Source organism: Trachinotus anak, unplaced genomic scaffold, assembly GCF_046630095.1.
Source record: "Trachinotus anak isolate AG129_WGS33_773 ecotype Australia unplaced genomic scaffold, CSIRO_AGI_Tana_v1 ptg000013l, whole genome shotgun sequence".
Classification (NCBI taxonomy): Eukaryota; Metazoa; Chordata; class Actinopteri; order Carangiformes; family Carangidae; genus Trachinotus; species Trachinotus anak.
The window spans coordinates 8,077,760-8,094,187 of record NW_027273864.1 but is presented as its reverse complement, the minus strand read 5'-3'; the positions used below and the strand labels follow the sequence as shown (position 1 = coordinate 8,094,187).

Genomic DNA, 16,428 nt, shown 5'->3' with positions numbered 1-16,428 from the left:
CCATTTTGTAGAGACAAGTCCAGTCATGATGACACCATTGTGCCGCTAATATGATGTTGACATAACAGTGTGTCATTTACTTCCTACTTGTGTTATTCCATAAAAGTCACTGATCTCTGTGCAGAGGATTACAAACACCAGACAGTGTAGCAATAACATAAAGGGAATGCTTGAATACAGCAGCACTTATTAAGTCAGGGGTTTGTGTTTCCAGCAGTGGCAGAGGGACATGTTTTTAATATGTTTTTTATGTTTTTAAGATTTTTTTAATTATTTTTTCTGGAGTTAGACTGATTCATACAACAGTTTGATGTTGGATTTTCTCTTGCCTGTGAAGCTTCAGTGGAAATCCCACCCTGTGCAGCTGCCCGGAGATGGATCAGAAACAAAGTCTTTGACTGGTTCATTAAGTCTACTGTCACTGTAATACAGGCTACAGTTCCCCCTGATAGATACATTTGGTGGAAGAATTTGGTTCACCCTAAGTTTTGTGCTGCACAGTCATGTCCAAAATGTGTTATCTCATGTTAGACTCTGTGATAAAGCACGGTGAGACAGGTCAGACAAGTGTTACACAGCGAGTGTGTGGGTATGCTGCCTGAGGCTTGGGTGTGAGGTGTACAACAGGGGTGTAGAATTGGTGGGGTGGGCAGGGGGAGGCAGGGAATCACTTTGCCCTTTTGGGTGGAATGTGTTGAAGGTCAGTCGAGAGCCATCTGACCTTCATGTGTTTCGTCTTCACTCTTCATGCTCAGTCTGTGTTGTCTGAACTGCTCTGAGCTCCATTCCTTCTCCTTGTATGGACCCCAACAGTTCCCTGATGTCCTTCTTTCCACTAGATTTCATGTGTGTTTGTGTGTGAGACTGTCTCATTAATCCACAGATGTGCAGTCACAGGCCTTGTGCTTGACAATTAGTGTCATCATTATCATGGCTGCTTTTAAGGGTATCATTACTGCCACTGAAATAGCCTCAAGTCCTCACAGACAGGTCACATGATGCTCATATTATCTCCAGAGGGTCACAGTGCTGTCAGGTTAGTGTGTGTGTGTGTGTGTGTGTGTGTGTGTGTGTGTTTGTAATTATGCTGGCCTACAAAAGTTACAGTTTCATAGCATTGTAAACTCAGGGAAAGACTGCTGGGTAAATGATCTGAAATTGATGATGGAGTTCAACACCCCAGCCCACATCTACCTGTACCTTTTTTATGTTTTTTGTTTCCCTACTTTTAATCAGTGGATTAAGGGGTTTTATCAGACACTAATTAAAGGAAAAATCTTTCCTGTGATTAGTACAGTACTTCTTGCAAAACATGTCTGAGATTTGCGAGTCTGTCATCATGAATCATTTGTCATACCTTGACCACAGGCAGGTGATCACAAAAAAACAGCTTGGTTTAGGTGTGTCATAGAGGCAGGAGTCCACAGGTACGCAGTCAATCTGCAGTTTCTGAGTGATTATTTTAGATCAGTCTTTGTTTGGTTTATTTTTGTCGTAAAAGCCTAGTTAATCCTTAATGATACAAATTCGTAACATACAAAAGTTTAAAGTGGGGTGAATACTTAGTATAGACACTGCAGTAAAACAAGTTTTGCAGGTTGATCTGTTCCTGGAACACTGAACTCTTCCTGCAATATTCACAAACAGCAACATTCAACTGTGAATATGTGTCTTTATCACTGTGTCATTTAAGGAGTATCATGCAAGGTATAGTCTTGTTACTGTGAGTCTTATGGTCTGAGATTTTAATGTTGAATATGTGAGTATCTATATTATAGTAGACCTGCACCACTGCCTCTGATAGACCTGTGTGTTTAGCTGAATAACTGTGTGCTGTAGCGTTTCCTTCAATATACGTAGTACCCTAAATTTAACCATCAATGTCAAGTCCAGTCCTTCTAACTACAGCTGGGGACATTTCCCAGCTGTCAAAGAGTGGGTGGGGTCTAGGAAGGGCGCAGGGGGGGCAGGTAGGCTGCTGTCTCATTACATCCAGTTTTGGAGAAGGCTTTCCTTCCGGCCTGAGGTCTCACACACATACATACCCAGTGGGTGTGTGCACAGTGAGCATCAGAGCAGCGCTCGGCAGGCTCCTGTTGGACGCACGTACTCACCGCCAGGCACTGCGCCCCATCGGACGGACGCCCATGATGAGAGGCTGCTCCAGCCGAGCCAAGCGCTCACAGCAGCGGGACGGAGCGGGTGAGACGCGCCGCTTTGCGGGCTGTGATAGATGTGTGCGCTCCGCTGGTTGAATTGTGCATCTTTAAGCGGATGACAGAGAGAGTCGAACAGAGAGGGGCAGGACCAAGACGTAAACAAGAGTCGATGTGTTGTGTGTGCTGGAGCTGTCACCTTTACCCTACATAACGACAACGGGCGACACTCTTTGCGTTTTGTGTTTCCTTAAACAGAAATCAGCCGCATATTCAACAGGAGCAGCTGTAACACAGAGAGAGGAGCCAGGCGGGTGGTTTTTTGTTGTTTGTTTTTTTACTACTGCTGGCGATATGTATAAAAACAAACCTATTGCTTCGTGTAGACCGAAGCTGCTCTTTCCCGGTTATTATGATACAACTTTCATTTTGCATGCACTGATGATGATGATGATGATGATGATGATAGGGATGCTGTTGCAGAGGTCGGTGCTTTGCGTTTGCTGGCCGTTTGTTGTGTTTGTGGTTGTTGTGATTGCTCAGCCCCCTCTGGGCTGCATCACAGCATGTCTTAACACTGACTGCTGGTTCATGAGCTAGAGACGTCTCTCTGCAGGGTGAACACTGCTGTACTGCCGGGTGTAATGTTAACATAGCCAACTATACTGGGTGATGGCTTGTCCTGCACAGTACAGGCTGCAATCAGAGCCTGGCTGCTCCTGAGAGTGAGAGGAGGAGGAGCTCAGATCTGTTTCCTGTTCATTTCTCAGTGAACAGCATGCAAGATAAATCACTTACCCCCACTGAAAACTATCTGGCATGTTTCATTGAATGCACTGCACATGTGAATGGCTACCTGCTGCTGTTTCCTCAAAGGTTACCAAAGCTTTATGCAGATAAGATAATAAAAGGACACCAAATAACACACATTGCCACAGTTTGTATGGGGCTATCAAAACTCTACACTGCGGCATGTTTATTTTACCTTGCTGAAAAGGCTAAAAATATATGCTTTAGTTATTTAGTGTGCCATTTATTTGTGGACCTGATGAACCTGACATATATTATAGTCTACTAGCAGTCAGGGAATTTGAGAGAGTGTATGAGCTATTTAATTAGAAAACCTCCTTCTCACCATATTTAGGTCACAGGCCCTGTTGCTCCACCACCAAGACTGACTCTAAAGCTTAATATATTGAGTGTGTGAGATGGTCCAAAAGCAACACTTAAACAGATGAGCAAATAGGCCTACTCTCCTGAAAGTGTACAGTGACATACCACTTTATTACCCCTGTGCAAAAAGTTCTGTCTTTGTAAAGGTTTTAATGTTCGGTTTATTGTTGACACTTTGTTATTGCAGTGTGGATTTATTCTGTGTTGCTAAACATTACAAGCAGTACAACAAGAGGAAACAAATGATTTGTTGCAGAGCTGGATTGAATTACAGGTGTTTCATATGCTGGTTGTTCACAAGCCTGTGTTGGCACACAGAGAGAGAGAGAGAGAGATTAATGCTGCCATCTGATGGATATTGTCAGCAGTTACAGCGTAAGCCTCTAAATAAGTTAACAGTCGACTTAAACAGTTGATTTGTATGAAGATACCTAAAGAAATGTCATGCAAAACCTTTAATGTAGGTTTAGGGATTAAGACATTTATTTTAAATGTTATTTAGAGATTAATGATTTTATCTGTGAAAACATGCAGTGCCAAGAGAAAGTGTAGAAAGTATCATTTTCATAATAGGCCTTTTGTCACAGAAGATATTTCGACTCGATGTGGAAGGAAAGGACCTGTAAGTTTTGATTTAAGTGTCCCAGTAAGCCATGACACGCACAGTACCACACCCCTGAAACTGGAGTAGCTGAATAGAATTCAGTCACTATTCATTTTATTATATATACCTGTGTTTTTCCTGTTGTGACATGTCAGAGTGCCCTTTGTGACAAAGGCCTATTACAGGTAGAAATGCTGAAAAGGACCAGCCTACCTCAGAATGGACTCAATGAACCGGTTATGTTTGTAGTCTATACCCACACTACACGCAGCAAGTTGTCCTGTGCAGATCCATGTCTTCATTTTCCAAAACAAGGTGACTGAGTTGTTTCTTAGTAGCAGAAATGACTCAAAACCACTGAACATATTGTAAAACAGCTCAGGCATCATACTGTGTAGACCACAGCTGCATGATTAAGATTATTTAATGTGTTGTTTCTATAAGTTTTGCTCAAGGACCTCAGACCTACAGAACACTTTAAATTTCTGTGGGACAACAAGAGCCTTTTCTTTTATGCACCAACTCCCATACTAATGATTTGAACCCAACAATGCTGCCTTGCTTGACTGACACCTTCAACTGAAAATAACACTGACTGGTTACCTCTGATTTCACTGGTGTGTTTTGCAAGTGCAGTCCAGTGAAACAGGCAAACTTAGCCCAGGTTCAAGTATTAAACAACTATTAAAGAAAACCAATGTGCTAAAGTCAAACATAATGCAGCAATAACGGAAATGTGGTAAAAGTGGTTTCATAATGGCCCTGCACACCCACACAGGCATTTTGAGTTGTTCTTGCTGATTAGACCTCTGTTGTTAAGTGTTGGATGGAAATTATGTGAGGTCCCTAAATTCAGTGCATCAGAAAGAACAAGTAAGATGTGGATTTTAACACTGCAAGTGTCTTTAGCAGGTTTTCTTTGTTGCTGTTTAAGAATTTGCTTAATACTGTAAAGAATGGTAATGTTAATCCTCTAATGCTTAAAGGCCAACTCAGCATTTTGACCTCCTTGACCCTGTAGATAGTAAGTAGATATTACCTCAAGGTATTCTAAGCTTTACTTCTAAGCAGTCTTGTTCTGCTGTGTGCACTTGTAAGAACCAAAACATCATGGTTTGATATGTTTTGGAGCCTGCAAATCAAAGAAAGCACAGAAAGTGTTTGATGAACTCTGTCCTGGACTTTGTTGCTTGCATTATGGGTATAGGCTATTGAGACTACTCCAGGTGCAAATGGGCCTATAATTGGCAAATAAACAAATGTAAAACAGCTTTTTCCACTGTCAAAGCTTTTACATACACAGTGACTGAAATGATCATGTGTAATGTGAGAGGGGTTGCTCATGAATTGAAAAATCCACAGAATAACCTCTCAGTTGTAGTTCCTCTCAGCTCTGCATCTCTGTTCTGGTTTTGTGACCTGCAACAACCTGCTTCGGTCCACCCTCACTGCTCTCAGCACACAGCTGTTTTCAGTTAAAGGCTCTAAAAACCAACTGCACGCTACTTTCCGTGCACCAAATAAAGTTAGTGACTGGCTTGGCAACTTCAGATCAAGAAACAGGCAGGCAAACAGTAGGCGACTTTCAAGGCACTCAAGGACACCTTACAACACACAGCAAAAGATAAAATGCAAGTACAAGGCATAAAATACAACAGTACAAAATAAATTAGAATAAATATAATTGCCTAAGATAAATATGAACAAACACTAATGTGTTAATGTTGTGTTTAGGTTGTCCTGCATCCTCCTGATGCAGAAAAAACCTCAATACTGCTTTGAATGTGTGAATATGTGACAGTTGCACGAGTCTCTTGGCATGTAGATGTTTTTAATGGTGTTAATAGTTACACCATTGTCTTTCCTGCAGTAACATGTCAACATGTCTATTGTGAAGAGTCCTTTACCTCCTTCAGCATCTAGCCCAGTTTCAGTAGAACCAGGAATGCTCCCATACCATACCTACAAATAAAAACTGTATATATTGTCTTATAATGCCACGCCTCTCTTGTTTTTCTCTGTAAAAGCCCTGACGCGTGTATCTTGTGTTTTGTGGGTGAGCGCACTTTCCGTCACTTACGGTAGAGCAGCATCGGTGTTGCGCTCGTGCTGCGATCATTGCGGCCGACCGTTAGTGTCACACCGAGCCTGTGACGTCAGAGCGCGGAGAGCGAGGCACCGAGCGGCGGCGCCGTCTCCATCCCCGCGGAGCAGCGCGGATGAAACACCGGTCACCTCCGGAGCAGCATCACGGGAAAAGGCCCCGTGTTCCCGCCGCGGCCGCCTCCGACTCACCGAGAGACGGAATGGAGGACAAAACACCGTCAAACCCGCGGGAACTCACCCAGAACCCCCTGAAGAAGATCTGGATGCCGTATAAAAATGGCCTTCCAGAAAAACACATTTCTCAGAGGAAGGGTGCGTACGACGACGTGGCGACGCGGTCTTTGTGACAGCTGTTACCCCCCGGGTTTAATGAATATCGGCAGATATTCCCTGTTATACTGGTTGAGGTTTGGTGTTGTCGCGTTAACCCGCCGTGGAGACTTGAACAGTGAGCGCTAACCGCGCCCCGCATCAGTACCGGTGCGTCCCGCGGAGCTAGCTAACCTCCCCGCGGTTATCAGGGCTCAGGTGTGTGGCTGCTGCAGCCATCCGGCTCTCACAGCTATGTAAGGATTCACATGATGTTCAGTGCAGGTGAAGGCTGCTAGCACAGAGGAGAAAGGACTGGTACTGGGGATGTGTGTCTCATTGTTTCTCTGTGCCAAGTCAAGCACCAGGTGTGGGTAAACAGGGATTGTATCCCCGCGGTCATGTGAGTGGTGTCCCCCGTGGAGGTACCGCTGCTGTGTATTTGCGCCCACGGTGGTCACTTCTCTGCACGGCCGCTGTCTGCTCACTGTGGCCGGACTGAGGAGGGATTTCTGAATCAACAGACTTTAAAAGTACCGTAGAAATGTTTGTGATGATGGAGCGTTTCTCCAAATTGTGAGTAAACAAGAAGAGGTTTTGACAGACCCGCTGGCAAACATAACAAAACAGAAGATGGAGGATGGTGGTTAAAGGTGCTCTGATGCTCAGTATCCCATAAACTGTTGGGACAGACTGTTGTGCTCTGTTCCAGTCTTTTTTGTCTGCTTCCACAGATGGGCATCATTTTACAAGAAATTACAAAGGTGAAACTGCACCCATTTAAAAACTACCGTGCTCCCTGACCCAGTCATCTGTGCACACACACACAGCGGCCGAGTGTGGAAACTAGCTGGTAGCTCTGTCCAGATGTCTTGAGCAGTTAAAGTGCAGTGTTTCACAATTGCTTGGACATGACCTGGTTCCACTGTGACCTCTGCTCCACACTGGTGGTGCTTCTGGTGGTGTGACTTTGTCTCCGACACAGATAATGTTGGCTTACACTGATAAGGACAATCTAGTGTTAATGTTGAATCATTATACATTTTGTAATATAAAAGATAGTATAAGGGCGTATTTTGAAAGTGATGACGGCTTATTTGCAGCTATAAAAACAATTGCTGAACAAAACCTTGAAACAAACTGATATGCTTGTACTGAGGCGTTACGTATGCTGCATAATTTGCGTGTCATGTGTCATGTGCCCATGACTTGAGCTTTTTTCTCCCTCTCTCATTCCAGTATGTATGACCAACTGTCCCACCCTGATTGTGACAGTGGGCCTTCCTGCTAGGGGGAAGACCTATATCTCCAAGAAGCTGACCCGCTATCTCAACTGGATCGGCGTGCCCACCAGAGGTAGGACTTGACAGGATCATCAGCTCCAGAGTCTGATAAACTTTACCAAAACAAGGCATTGTGGAAAAAATATGTTTTAGAGGATGAATGGATTTTATTTAGTTTTAGGTTTGTGCATTTCAAATTTCAAGCCTGAGAGAAAGGTTATTTCAACTGTCCTTCTGTCTGTCTTTCTTGCAGAGTTCAACGTTGGCCAGTACAGGAGAGAATGTGTGAAGATCTACAAGTCCTTTGAGTTCTTCCGTCCGGACAATGAGGAGGGGTTAAAGATAAGGCGGTAAGAGTGGCTTTTGGCTTTAGACTGCGTATCCAAATTTATTCAACCACCAACCATGTGATATTTATGTGCCAACATTATCTTTAATCTCTACAGACAATGTGCCTCAGCAGCGTTGAACGATGTGCGACAATACCTCACAGAAGAAGGAGGCCAAGTTGCAGTAAGTCAAATATTCATTGTTGTATCAGATGTTTGGTGCTGGTTGGATTTGTGTACAATGTTAAATGGTTTGCTGTTGTACTAACTTAGATAGTGACCTGTTCAACAGGTTTTCGATGCAACAAACACCACCAGAGAAAGAAGAGAAACCATCATCCAGTTTGCTGAGCAGAATGGCTTTAAGGTGACTTGTTGGATCACTGTTCTGACATTCGATGCTACATGAGTTGACATTCATACTAATCCTGACTCCTTCTCCTTCCCCTTTTGTCTCAGGTGTTCTTTGTGGAGTCTGTGTGTGAAGACCCAGATGTCATACAAGAGAACATAGTGGTGAGTGCTTGTCTTGCTTATTTTATCTCAGGAGAAAATGAACTTCTGCCTGTTCTGTACTTATTCCTTTGCTTTTTCTCTGCTCAGCAAGTGAAGCTGGGTAGCCCCGACTACACCAACTGTAACACAGAGGAAGCAGTGGAAGATTTCATGAAGAGGATCAAGTGCTATGAAAACTCCTACGAGACACTGGATGAAGTTTTGGACAGGTGAGATGGAGGCCGGAGCACAGAGTGTGTCAGCAATGATGTCCCAAGTGTGCAAACGTTTGGGACATCTAATATACTGGCTTAGCATTTTGGCATTTTTCAGTACTAAACATTTCTTCAGGTTGTTGTGACATTAATCATGTTGTCAGTGAGGCTCTGGCTACTGACACAGAGGAGGGGGGGGCTGTCAAAGCCATTGGTTTTGGCTCGGTCACATCACACAGTGAACCTGTGGTCTTCTTTCAGGGATCTCTCCTACATTAAAATCATGGATGTGGGTCAGCGCTATCTGGTGAATCGGGTATTAGACCACATCCAGAGCCGGATTGTCTACTACCTCATGAACATCCACATCACGCCACGCTCCATCTACCTGTGCCGCCACGGCGAGAGCGAGCTCAATGTCAAGGGACGCATTGGAGGAGACTCAGGCCTCACTCCTAGAGGCAAGGAGGTATGTCAAACTTTTTCAACAGAAGATATTTCTTCTTCATTTTCCCTCAGGTGGATGAGTTTGTTAAGTATAACAAAGTATTGTATAATTATTAAAATACGTACAATAATTATAAGTATTGTTTTTTTTTTCTCCTCCATGCAGTTTGCTAAGAAGCTGAGCCAGTTCATCCAGGCACAGGGAATCAGCGACTTGAAGGTGTGGACCAGTCAGATGAAGAGAACCATCCAGACAGCTGAGGCTCTCAGTGTGCCCTATGAACAGTGGAAGGTCCTGAACGAGATTGATGCCGTAAGTACGACGCTCTTGACTGCTAAGCGCAGGTATCAGTGTGGTGCTAATGGAGTTTAATCTGTGTGTGATGTCATTTCAGGGTGTGTGTGAGGAGATGATGTATGAGGAGATCCAGGGGAACTATCCTCTGGAGTTTGCCCTGAGGGACCAGGACAAATACCGCTATCGGTACCCGAAAGGAGAGGTCAGCGGCAAGCATTTCATGTTATGTTTGTCTAAAGATGTGATATGGTTGTGTAACTGTTATAGTGTGTTGTGTTTTTGTGTGTTGATATTGAGGTAGCATGCTTATAGACAGTGTGTCTCTGTTTGAATTTTGGAATTTTGAAATGCAGTCAGCCAATCCTTTGAACATAACGACACACACACTCACCCTCTCTCTCATATACACACACACACACACACACACACACACACACACACACAGACCACAGACTATTAAACAGTATCCAGATGGCTACCAGCCACATAGACTTACTAATGAGCCTCAGCTTGGATGAGCAGCCTCTCTGACAGATTTGGCTAATCACCAGATCACAGTAAACAAAGACATCACATTAGTGTGTGTGTGTGTGTGTGCCAAAAATGTGGGGTCAGGGTTTTTATTGTGGGCCTGAATGCCCGCTGGTCTGTTCTCACCTTTAGTCCATCCCATTACCTCTCCATTAATCTCACACGGGAAGATGGATGCGGGCATTAGTTGGCTGCCCAGACAGGCAGCACTGATGTGGTGCTTCAGGGAATCTTGTTACAGCCAAAGTTAGTTTGACAAACTATATGAATTTTTCCACTTGCTAAATCTGTTTACTTGTAATTAAAAATTCAGTTGTATGTGTGAAGAAAAGAGGCTGACTGGAAGTTTTCTTGCAGATATAAAAGCTCTTTTTCTGATGGTTTTTTTTCAACTACAGATGTAAATGTGAGTCTGATGATCTCAAAATATCCTCACTACAAAAAAATAAGGATAAAGCTGGCTCTGATGTATGCTGGTTTTCATTCAGATTAAATCATCTTGCAATGAAATCTGTTGCTAGTAGTATAGTCTTCTGCTTTCCATCTATCATATATTCTTTTTTTTTTTTTTTTTAAACCATGTCTTGTCTCACTCAGTCCTATGAGGACCTGGTGCAGCGGTTGGAGCCGGTCATCATGGAGCTGGAGAGGCAGGAGAATGTGTTGGTCATCTGCCACCAGGCTGTCATGCGCTGCTTATTGGCCTATTTCCTGGACAAGACTGCAGGTTAGTCCTTTTACTGAACCTCAGGCACGGCGCTTTAATTAGGCTACTTTCAGACACTCACAGGCAAATACACAAATAAGCACAGATTCTGTTTGGAATCTTCTGTTTAGACTTCTTTGGAAATTGTTGAACAGCATTGTGGGAAATGAACGAAGTCATGAAATGTGCTGAGTAGAGCAAAATGTGGACTCACTAAAATGCAAGGTTTAATACTTCACAAAATAACAGTTCAGTGACAATCACAGAATTTCTGCACACAGTTGAGTGTTTCCCAGAATCAGATTCTATCTGTGGTTGTAACTGGGGGCTGTTAAATAAATAAATAAATAAATAAATAAATAATATAAGGTGCTGCACTGCAAATATTTTAATTTCCAAGTACTTTCTGACAAATGAACAATATACTGTATATAGCTTTATCTCCGTGTTTGCTTCTGCCCTCGCTAGTTCTTGCACAGCAGCATGTTGAGAGCAGATAGCAGGGCAAGAGGAGGCTGAGTGAATCAATGCACTGCACACAGCTCTACAATGAAATAAGATTTTACCCATTTGAAATAATAAAAACTAAAATTGAAATCAGTATGTGATGGTCAATGTTGATATTATGGCGGGCTGCCACAAATACATGAATGTATGGGAAACACTGCAGTTAAATGTTCACTGTAATATATTTAATGTGTTTAAACCCTATTCAGAATAAGATGGGTAGACAATGCTCTGCACAGTTAACACTTGCTGTGACATACTTTCATAGTGCTCATATAGAGAAATGTATTTCACCAGTGGCTGACTGACCTGATTTCCATGTTGTAGACCAGAGCACTGTTGTAAAAATGTCAAATTAAAAAGTGTCATGTTTCTTTTTCTTTGTTTCCTTTTTTGTGTTTTCAAAATATAACAGTAAACAGTATAACACAAGACAGAGCTTCACGTCGGGTTACTGAGTGCAGTGTGCTTTTGTCTATGTTAGAAAAAAAGATATGCTTGAAATAAAAATGATATATTACAAATGAATGTTGTAATAATGGACAAAAATTTTACTTCTGTGTTTATTCTGGGAATTTCATGAACGTTTGGTCTGTGCATTTGTCTTGACACAGAGGAACTGCCGTATCTGAAATGCCCGCTGCACACTGTGCTGAAGCTAACGCCGGTGGCCTACGGTAAGACTGGTCTCTAACAGTGAATATTACACCCACTGAAACTGTTTTCTGTTCAATACCAGTGTGCAATACATCTTCTGTTTCCTGAACTAATAATCTCACCTCTATGCGGGCTCAGGCTGTAAAGTGGAGTCCATCAGCTTAAATGTGGAGGCAGTCAACACACACAGAGAAAAACCCGAGGTGGGTATAACAACACACACAGTCACACACACATTACAACTGACCAACTTTTTGTGAGGTAAGGTTCACAAGCAGGTGCCGTTGGTGCTCAGATGGTTGTGTGGAATAATAATGAGCTCAGAGCAGATTTTTGTGCTGGATTATCTGAGTATTATAGGTTGTCAGAACAGAAGAGAATCAATGACTAATGCTTCTAACGTTCCACATTTCCGAGTGGAAAATGTGAACAGATTCTTACAGGGATACTGAACAGCACTGATAAAAGTAGCCGCACGTAGTTTGACAGCTGATGATAGTTCTTAGAGAAATATAAGATAATTTTTTTTGTTTTGCAGCTGAAGCACCATCTGCATTACGCAGTTGTTTAATTCCTCTTTGACTGGCACTTCTAACACAACTCTGTCAGAGACAGATAAAAATCTCAACCATGTGAAAAGGTGAACTTAATACGTGTTGCGCTTGGTTTGTGTGGTGGATTTCATGTCTCCTGTGTGTTTTGATCCCTTCCTCCTCTTTGTTTGTGTTTTTTACAAACAGAACGTAGACGTGTCTCGGATGTCAGAGGAGGCTTTGCTAACAGTGCCAGCTCACCAATGAGGCACTGCCCCCTCACCCCTTCCCCAATCCCTCCCCACTTTACCCTTCATTACGCACACTGTACCATTCTGACGCACAATATACCTGCCAAACTCAGAAATCTCTGTTCTGCACCTTCTCTTGATTGAATTTCTGTCCACGCTCGTCTTCTGTCTTTCCTCCACTTTAATTTTAAGATGTGATGATGTTGGTAATCGACTGGAATCCAGTTTCTAATTTTAGATTATGAATCCTATGACACGCTTCTTGTGTCTTGCACGTTCTCCTATTTTTGGAGAATGAATGAAAAGCAGACGAAGGTTGTTTTTTTGAACGGACGCTGTAAATCCCAACTGTGAAGCAGTGAAACTCCAGCACCTTCTCTTAAAGCATTGACTACATGTAGTTTGTTTGACATTGTTTTTGTCTGTTGAACTGATTAATAATGTTAATTTTTACCAGTGTCTTATCACTATATTTCTGTTGGTAGGAGTCAGAAAGCTCTAATTGTAGCCTTATAGACTCGCACGGCACGAAAAAAAAGTTGTGATTTTTTTTTTTTTTTTTACATTTTGCACATAAAAATCACCTCTGTTTAGTTTCATCCCTAGTTTAGGATGTCACACTCTGTCTAATGAAGTCTGGAAGTACAGAAATACTATGTTTTATTGTTTTTTGTTCAACAATGTGAAGGTTGTCACAGTAAATTCATATCTCTGATGAGAACTAAGAGGAAGCTATTTCTGTTTACTGTTTCCAAATAAACTCCCTTTAACCAGTTGATGTATCCCTCCCACACTCTTCTTGTGCTTCATTTTAGAAAGCTTCACATGAAAGCTGTTCTCCTCTTTAAAATGTGAAAGTTAGGATCTTCGGTTGGTTTGCATTACCTTGAAGTTAAATCATAACATTAAAATGTGTCTAGACTGCTGAGCTGGATATTTCTTACTCATGCTACTTGGAGATCAAACGAGGCTTCTCATTTCCTTCCTGTCTTTATGATCTGCAGAGGAGATGTGCTGGGCAGTGCCCTTCCTGCTCTTTACTTTGCTGTGCAAACTGAAGTCTTCAGAGATTTCCCCATTCATTCATATGCAAAGACTCCACTGGGGTGCATAAGAAAGTGCTGCCATTCATCAGCCTGAACAAAACGCTCACTGTGTCGAACACAGATTTCTTTCTGCCTCGAGTAAGCGTGATTACAAAATGTACTCTTGTTATAATACTGGCACATTGTTAAAAAAGCATAAATCAGTTCTTTAGACATAAAGATCATATTGGCAACATAAAAAAAAAAAATTACATGGACCCTCTGTATAAGCAAAATAAAAAAGTTAAAAAGAATGCTTGAATTATTATGAACATTTTGAATGAATGACATATACTGCTACAGAGGTGGATCATATGTTGGCAGCATGTGTCAGCAAATATCAAGACGTCTGATGATCTTTGCTTTGATTGACTTTTTTTTCAAAGCAACATGACACAACCAGGGTTACACCACAGGACAAGTCACCTGTGGCCACACTGTACGTGCACCAGTCAGAAAACTCCTGAAAACCTAAACACGTGACAAACGGGCAATGATCTCGAGTGCAGAAACAATAGGGCTATAAACAACGTGTACAATGTACGGGGAGGTTAACAAATCTAACATGCAACCTCACACCTTTCTGCAAGTGTTTGAACTGTAGCAACTAAATCACAATTGCAAAGACTTGTTTTGTCGTCTGCCTGTATTTGTTTTACCTACACGTACATAGACAAGAGGGATCTGACACTGCTGCCTTCCTCTTTTCAGAATGTGAACATCCATCGTACGACTAAAGACGCCCTACAGACCGTCCCTGCTCACCTCTGATACGCTGCTGCTGGAGTCCACTGAGGATGAAGTTGGACCTCTCTCTCCCATGTGACAGACTCTTGTTTTTTCACCTTTCCAATCTGCACAACCTGCTCACAGTGGTGACTGTCTGGGTGATGTGCCTCCTCCTCCTCCTTCACACACATACACCTCTCTCTGAAACTCTTACGCTTGTCTTTTTTATGATTTGAAGGAACCTGAACGTGAGATGAGCGCTTGGGTTTCAGTGTTCATATATTTGAAAGCCACATGGTGTGAAACAGTTACTGTGCACAGAGGGGGATTTAAACACTTGTGTCACTGCAGTTTCCTGTCTATTTGTTACTATATTCAGTATGGTCTCAGTGTTTTGATATGTTGTGCAGCAGTAGCATTATCACTGAAGGCTACTGCAACATATTTTTAAGTATTAATCATGTGATTTCATCAAATGATCATGTGACTTTCTGCTACATGTTTGAAGTGTTACTGTTTCGTGCAATCATTTTTTCACGTGAAGGTGTCTATGGTGATTATGTGCAATTTGAACCTACTCAGATAACAAGACTATGAACTATTACTTTTTGACCATGTGGTGATTTAATGAATGAATGAATGAATGGAAAGGATCATTATTAATAGGTTTTCTATGGTGAAAACAGTCACTTCAATTTCAAATTTTATATGGATTGGTAATGTAAAAAATCGTTTATCTTTAAGTGTGTGGTTCTCAGACAAATATGATTTCAGCTGAAACAGATGTGTTATGTAAATGATGATTCTACACACAGACCTCCAATGACATTAAAACATGCATTTTAATACTTTTTGTGAAGAACACACCTGAGCACATAAGGTCTTGGAGATGCAAAAATGCAACATTAGCTCAAAGCTGTTGATGTTGATGTGGGTCATGATTATAAAATGAACATCCCAACTCCACAGTAATAAAGATGTTATTTTTATAAACCAACCTGTCACTGTTTCTGTCTGAACTTTACTTTAGATGATGTGATAGCTATTTAAAGATATTACCTTGCATGATGGATTTAATTATTAGGGTTTCAACTAACAGTTGTTTGCAGTATCAATCTGCTGATTATTTTCTTGATAATTTCATTAATAGTTTGGTCTATAAACTATAAGAAAATAGTGAAAAGTGGCCATCCCCTTTTTTTTCAGAGCCCAAGTTGACATACGAGCATCTTGTTTTGTTCAAAGGCATGCTGTTTATCAATGAAGACACAAAAACTGAAAATATTCACATTTGAGAGTCTACAACTGCTAAAGTTGTGGCTTTTTTTTTTTTTTTTTTTTTGCTGAAAAATGACAAAAGAAAATCCAATCCCATATCAAAATTGTGACTGGTAAACTGTGTGCAGGATGCTGGTGAGATGAACTGGCATAATACTGTCAGATGGATGTTCAAATCAGAAGGTGCCAGCTGAGGGTGAATGGATGAAGACCACTGGATCGGAGGAGCGACTGTTTCCCAACGTGAGACTGGTGGAGGATGAGAAGGTGAAGGCTTCATGATAAGGATCAAACAGGTGAACTGTGATGGCACGAGGAAGATGATCACAAGCAGGGAGTGTCCAGGAGATTACGTTTTCTATTATCAGTCTATCTTGAAATTTTGAGTTAGGTCAGGAAGTTCCTCCCTTGAATTCCCAAAGTGGCTGATAAGAGGGAGTAGTTGAGTTAAATAAAAATAGTTATTCAACCAGTGTTACTTCAGTGCAGTTATGCAAGACAGTTTGTCTCTGGGACTGCAGGCCCTGAGTAGCAGGTTTTTATCTAACTACAGAGAAGCATTTCATGGAAAATTTTAAATGCATTAATCTTAAAATAATTGCATCTTATTTTGAAAAATGAAACTATATTCTCTGAAACTATGATTTACAGTTAGATTATAAATTGTAAATCGGACCAAATGCAACAAATATACTTCACACGTTGTCTGCAGCTTGAAGGTATTACTTCCCCTTCC

At 41.8% G+C, this 16,428-nt stretch overlaps 1 protein-coding gene across 4 annotated transcripts; it reads left to right on the top strand.

Annotated features, from left to right (window-relative positions):
• The first annotated feature begins 1,999 nt into the window (after positions 1–1,999).
• On the top strand, positions 2,000–15,411 carry pfkfb4a (6-phosphofructo-2-kinase/fructose-2,6-biphosphatase 4a). Of its 4 annotated transcripts, none has more exons than XM_071493346.1 (14): positions 2,000–2,202; positions 7,588–7,704; positions 7,885–7,981; positions 8,078–8,144; positions 8,253–8,327; positions 8,420–8,476; positions 8,564–8,685; positions 8,932–9,139; positions 9,284–9,430; positions 9,513–9,617; positions 10,544–10,673; positions 11,774–11,836; positions 11,955–12,019; positions 12,557–13,375. In XM_071493346.1, the coding sequence occupies exons 1-14, from the start codon at positions 2,148–2,150 to the stop codon at positions 12,614–12,616; spliced, it is 1,368 nt and encodes a 455-aa protein (XP_071349447.1). In that variant the 5' UTR covers positions 2,000–2,147; the 3' UTR covers positions 12,617–13,375. The 4 variants fall into 4 exon arrangements, with proteins under 4 accessions (XP_071349447.1, XP_071349448.1, XP_071349450.1 ...); XM_071493347.1 differs by lacking the exon at positions 12,557–13,375 and adding an exon at positions 14,397–15,411 and having other exon boundaries at positions 2,023–2,202; XM_071493349.1 differs by lacking the exons at positions 2,000–2,202; positions 12,557–13,375 and adding exons at positions 6,067–6,351; positions 14,397–15,411.
• The last annotated feature ends 1,017 nt before the right edge of the window (positions 15,412–16,428 follow it).